Source organism: Ischnura elegans, chromosome X (genome assembly GCF_921293095.1).
Source record: "Ischnura elegans chromosome X, ioIscEleg1.1, whole genome shotgun sequence".
Lineage (NCBI taxonomy): Eukaryota > Metazoa > Arthropoda > Insecta > Odonata > Coenagrionidae > Ischnura > Ischnura elegans.
Window position 1 is genome coordinate 123,249,649 of NC_060259.1, and position 6,231 is coordinate 123,255,879.

A 6,231-nucleotide genomic window follows, 5' to 3' on the forward strand; every position below is an offset into this window, starting at 1 on the left:
TATAGCAGAATGTTTTTCAAGTTTCGACGAACGAATAATCAAGTCGCTTGAATGGCTAGGAACTGGCCCTGTTTACCCTGGTGTTCCCTGTAAATTCGGAGGGTTCATGGATGAGTAATAGCTTGTTCAAGGTCTCATTCGGGAATGCGGTACCTAAACAAAAAAGAGATTAATGAAGTGCAAACATACTGAAAATGAATAATGAGCTCAGAGTTTCGTGGAAATTCGGTGGAATAATTATGTCAAGTTGATATGAATAATGCGTGTTTTTGCGAAGATGTTTCCCGCTTATTTACTTATCGCACACCCGTTGAGGTGATATTTGGCAATAAATTTTATGCAAGCGTGTCTAATTTATGGCTCCTAGGGATGCTTTGATTTTATCCGGCGGTATTTAAGGTTATGCGGTTTTGTAAAGCATCACGAGCGAGGAATGTGAGACTCAAGATAAAGGTGGGTGGTGAAAACCTTGAGCAGGTTAAGCAATTCAACTATTTAGGCAGTACGTTAGAGGAAAACGGATACAGTAGTAAGGACATCAGGAAGAGAATTGCATTAGCAAAGGAGGCGTTCATGAACAGGAAGGAGCTTCTGAGAGGATCGTTATGTAAGAGTTTAAAGAAAAGGTTAGCGAAGAATTTGATTTGGAGTGTAGCTCTCTACGTTGCGGAGACGTGGACACTGAGGAAAGAAGACGAGATAAGATTAGAGGCATTCGAGATGTGGGTATGGAGAAGAATGGAGAGGGTGAAATGGACGGAGAGGAAAAGGAACGACGAAGTGCTGGATATGGTTGGCGAGGAGAGACAGCTTTTAGATGAGATACGGGGGAGACAGAAAGTATGGATGGAGTTAGTGCTTATCGGGGAGGGGATGTTGAAAAAGGTGTTAGAGGGTAGAATGCTAGGGAAACGAGGGAGGGGAAGGAAAAGAAATGGATTTTTAGATAGATTGAAAGAGAGTAGGCCTTACAGTGAATTAAAGAAGTCAGTTCTGGAAGGAAAGGGAGGCTCCCAGATCACTTCATCAGTTCTCCATGGAAACCTACCTTAATCGGTAGAATACCATAATAATAATATTGGAATCAGTTCCATTGGAGAGGCGCGCTTGGATTCCGCCCGGATGATAGGGGTCCTTTTTAGCCAGAGAGGAACTGTCTGAAATTCTGGTTTAATATTTGGTGCATAAAAACAACCTAATTTCTATTCGACGTTGTACATTGCAATCTGATTATAAGATTCATGATATAATACTACGTTTGCATTCAGAGATGTTTACATGAGACTTGAAATATTTTTATTCTCTTATGTGATAGCTGCCGATAACCAATTACTTGCATAGTTTTCTGCACTTTTTACAGCATGTAATTAATGTATTTTACATACACTATGTACATAGGATTTAAAACTGTAATATATTTTATGAATTAATGTTGGCAGAGGCTCTCTAAATTATGGAAAAAGTACATGTTTTTATTGGCATTATTTGCTTCTGTTTTTGTAGTTAAAATTCTACGAGTAGCGTATATAGTGTTAAGAAAGGATAGGTTTTCATTGAGCTATATGTGCTGTGGAAACAATACTTTAAATTATACTTATTAAATTTTTTTTAACTTATCTAAACTTAAACCATAAAACTTTTAAAAAAATATCAAATTATAGCACAATAACTTTGGTAATTCATCTTTATCGCTTTCATGTTGTTGAGTCTGTCTTTTGAATCCATTACGCAGCCACAGTTATTTTCCGGAACGAAATTTGAAGCGACTTACTCTTTCATTTACAAATTTTTTGAAAGTTTAAAAAATATATTTTGTGAAATAAATTACCAGATTTAATTAACGGTTGTTAATGTTTACAGGTTGTGATACAAATAATAAAATACCTGTTTCATAATGATGGAAGCCTCTTAGTTCTGACGAATCAAATACTTTTCCACCATTCCTTTATTCCAGACAGAATTTTCTACTAACGTTTTTCTTGGATTCTTTTCAATCATATTTTCAAAGAAGGTATATTTACCATGGATCCACATAGTGGCTTGTTTGAAGATATGTCTTCTCGGTAAAAAGTGATAACGACTAAAGAAGCCTAAAGAGTGGTTGAGTGATATTGAAAGCCGAGGGGAAATGGAGGAACAACATCTGAGAGTGTGACAGTTGTGGTCCACTGGCTATCGACGGAAAGTAAGAATGAAAGAGATACAGAGAAGAATATTAAAGGGATCTTTTAGCCGCTATAGGTATATTCGGTAGTTATTAAAGAGGGAGAAATTTTTGCGGTAAAAACAGTAAGGTTCGGTTTGTAACTAATGGCCCATAGAAATGAATGGAAAGGAAAGGCTTTGGCAAATAATTTCATAAGTAAAGTAAAGAATGGAGGATTACCTCCTTCTAAGAAAGGAGTTGAAAAATCAATGAAGGAAATAGTTTCCTGAATTTAAAGAATGTTCTGGCGTTCAGATGCAAATTTCGGGTATGGTAGAATTGCAAAGTCGTTTCGTAATTGTTTTGAATTCCAAACTACCATTCATCTGAGTTCGCTTTCCACAGGTAGGCTAGTTTTATTTTCTATCTCCGTAGAAGCGAACTTATGCACTTGCTTCTAATTTGTAAATCATTCATTTCGACACCTTTGCTTGCCCCCCATGACCCGGAGAAGAGTGGGGAAATGGCTTGTTATTTCGGGGCGTCCTTTGGGGCAGCCAGGTTAGAGAGAGGACCAGGGGCGCCGAGTGGCCCACGCCGCGAGACGCCGCCTTCGCGGGAAAATTACGCGCGTGTGGACAGTATGTGGGCGCGGCTGTGGATAAGCAAACACACATAACTCCAACCGATAAGGGGGCGCTTTGTTTTTTCTTAGGGTATTCGGTGGTAATAGTCCGACCACAAGACAATGATATCTGTGTGCGTATAGTGCTAGTATTGCACGCTGAATGCAACACACATGGAATTTAGGAGACTCATAGCAGCTTCAGTCCACTCAAAATTACATTCATTAAAGTTAAATGACGCTATTTCTCCAATTTTCCAGGGCCTTTCATGCTGGAATGGCGCAAAAGTATTTTTAAGTTTACGATGACAGCTTTTAACATGTCATAAATTAGTTATTTGCTTTCGGGCAATATCCCATTGCTTTCCCTTTTCTCTGCACGATGTGTGCGTGCATTGGAACGCGTAATACGAGCGAATTTGTGTCGCAAATTTTTTCACTCTAAATTTTTGCACTTATGCTTAATTTTTCCACATGCACATTTTCGAATTTTTTTCTCAACGAATAAATATTTATATTTTTTTAAATTACTAGCGATACTAATATGTTTGATGGACTCTTTTGTTTGCAAATGTTCGAAAAACAACATTCTTCACAAGCATATGTAAGGAAGTAAAACGTGGAAAAAACCTGAAATTATCTCAATACGTACTTTAGCAGGGTGACTGATGATTCATGCTGCACTGAACTGCGCCCAAGGGCGACGCACAGTGGTCCCAAATCGAAAAAAGCTGGCCAAAAGTCGTTTTTTCGAAAATTTTCAAGGAATTTTTGAACCTTATTTTCGGATTCTAAAGGACATGGTCTACAAAATACACTACTAAGTTAGTATTTTTGTTCATCAGAGCGGCTGCAGTGATCCGTCAAACATGGAGCATTCACCGTAAAAATCACAGTTGCGTGAAATCGGTCGATTTTGAGGAAGTTCAGCGTCATGCAGGACAACCTTTACGCGATATATTTGGCCAAAACATTTTTAACTACAAACATAAACATTATTACAAAGTGAGACATAAATTTTATTCGGATTTTACTATGTTTACTATTTTATATATATTTTGTAACTTTTAGTGTTTTTTACCCGAATTTTCAAATAAAATGTACAATATCGTTTGGAAAGGCAAGTGAATGCACGGTGTCTTTTGCACCAATACAAAGGGAAAAGTATATGCAACGCAGTAGTGAAGAAAATTTTTGCTACTAGTTGCTACTCCGACCTCAGCATTGATTTAACCCTTCCGCACTCGCGTCAAATTTTGGGACAAATATGCTCGCGTGGCGTCTGCTAGACGCCAATAGTGTACATTATAATATAATAGTTAATATTAAAATTAAATGCAACACACTACTTTTATGTTATTTATTTGCTCCTTTACAAGTTATAACATTGTAAATACAATAGTTTTTAACTTATTTAAGACATTTTAACCATCTTTTAGTAACTAAGCACATTTTTGATACATTGCTCTCAATTAAACCACATCACAGCAACAATTACATATTTTTATCCTTGCAAACAATACAAACGTATTCAGAATGCTCTAAACATATATAATGATCACAGGAAATGCACCTATATTTTGTCATTCGATTTTTTTTTCTGTCGCAAATGTAACATCTCTTTCTAGAATTCTCTTTTTTCTCCTTCGTTTTTTCCTCCGATTTCCTACGAATACTTTTGGAACTGCAAGTACTTGACTCATTATGTTCAGTTTCTTTGTCTTTCTCACTAATGGCTAAAGTTCTTTTTCTCAATTCCCTCGGTAAATTTACCACGTGACTACGTTTTTGCAGGTGCTCTTTAGTTAGTTCTTGCGCAAGGACTTTGATAAAATGCCTTCTTTTCAAAATTGCATGAGAACTCTCTTTGTTGTTTACAAGGTAAATAACCTGAGCATTTATTGCTGCCACATTGAGCATGGTATAAAATATAGTCATCGGCCACCTTTTGGTGTTTCTTGCTACTGAGTAAGTCGCGCATAATTTATCAACTACATCAACGCCAGATTTAGTTGCATTGTAAAATGTCACGATCTCTGGCTTATTCGAATTCCCTGTTGTTTCATCGATTGTGGAATCATGATGCATTGAAGATATTAAAATTACATTTTTTCGTGGCTTTGGTATGTATGATACCAATGTGCAATGCCTATCAAATCCAAAACGAGTTGTAAATGGTTCTCGACCGACAGGGGATGTAAAACTGGGTGGAAGCTGCCGTTTATTCTTCCTTACTGTTCCTACATACGTAAGGTTAGCTTTGAGTAGGTCTAAAACTAGCTCATAACTGGTAAACCAATTATCGGCGGTTATATTGCGACCACTGTGAGCAATCGGTCTAACCAACCTTTTTACAACATCATTGGCACTGTTACTAACGTAAAATGGGCCTTCCGGCTGCTTCCCAACGTATACTTCTAAGTTCCCTGTGTAAAATGTTTTAGAATCTGCTAGAGAAAATATCTTAATTCCATATTTTCCTGGTTTACTCGGGATGTATTGCCTAAATGCACATCTTCCTCTGAATTTTGATAGCATTTCATCAATAGTTACGTATTCTCCCAAAGAATAACTTTCACGGCAATTTTGAACAAATATATCAAAAACCTCTCTAACAGGTGCAAGCTTATCTAATAGCTTCCTATCGCTTCTAGTTGCTTTGTCATCAAACCGAAGGCTTTGTAAAATAAAGTGGAAGCGCTTACGAGACATCACCAATCGAAAAAATTCAACACCAGTTCCATCTGTAGACCACAAATCACTTGTATTTAGCTTACTATTTCTAAGGAAACCTGCCATATACAGTAATCCAAAGAAAGCTTTCAGTTCACTCAAATCGGTAAATTTACAATCTCTTTCCCTATCGTAACGATCTTTTTGGGATTCAATGAATTTATTAGTGTTTTCCAAAATAATAGCAAGCAGACTGTCGGTAAAAAAACATCTCCAACACTCGAGTACAGTCTTAGCGGTTGTAGCACTTTCTTTCACACGTGAATTCAGGTTTACAATATTATGACGACGAGTCCTTACAGTCACCACTGGTATTTGCAAAGCCCACTTCGTAGTTTTGTCTTTCCCAAAAACAAATTCTTTACCTGATTCTTCATCCTCTCGGTCACTTTCTTCCTCACTAGTAATTTCTTGATCCGTATCCGTGTTTTGCAATTGTTCCTCTAAGGAATCTTCTTCACCTTCGCTCTCATCATCTACTGCAGACAATTCTGAATCTGATGATTCCATCAGAAGACGCTGCAGATAGCTACGATCTTCCTCACGCATTAGGTTTAGCTGTTTTTTTCTCTCCATCTAAGGGACGTAAGTAAATCCAGAAGAGATACATCATAATAGGGAACAACCATCTACAGCGTGATTAATTTCATAAATGTATATGCATAAATATAAAGGAATATAAAACTTACACTTTCGAACAATGAAACACTATGAAGTGTAGCTTGTT

General features: G+C 37.1%; 1 protein-coding gene across 1 annotated transcript; it reads right to left on the reverse strand.

The window, feature by feature from the left end:
• Window positions 1-134: 134 nt before the first annotated feature.
• LOC124171303 (piggyBac transposable element-derived protein 4-like) lies at window positions 135-5,550 on the reverse strand. The gene is made up of 2 exons (XM_046550451.1): window positions 4,462-5,550; window positions 135-153 (listed from the first exon to the last, which is right to left on the reverse strand). Exons 1-2 carry the CDS (start codon window positions 5,481-5,483, stop codon window positions 135-137), a joined length of 1,041 nt encoding a protein of 346 aa, XP_046406407.1. The 5' UTR covers window positions 5,484-5,550.
• Between the last annotated feature and the right edge of the window lie 681 nt (window positions 5,551-6,231).

Coding starts and splice junctions, on each gene's coding strand:
- LOC124171303 (XM_046550451.1), bottom strand. CDS start 5,483: ATGTCTCGTAAGCGCTTCCACTTTATTTTACAAAGCCTTCGGTTTGAT.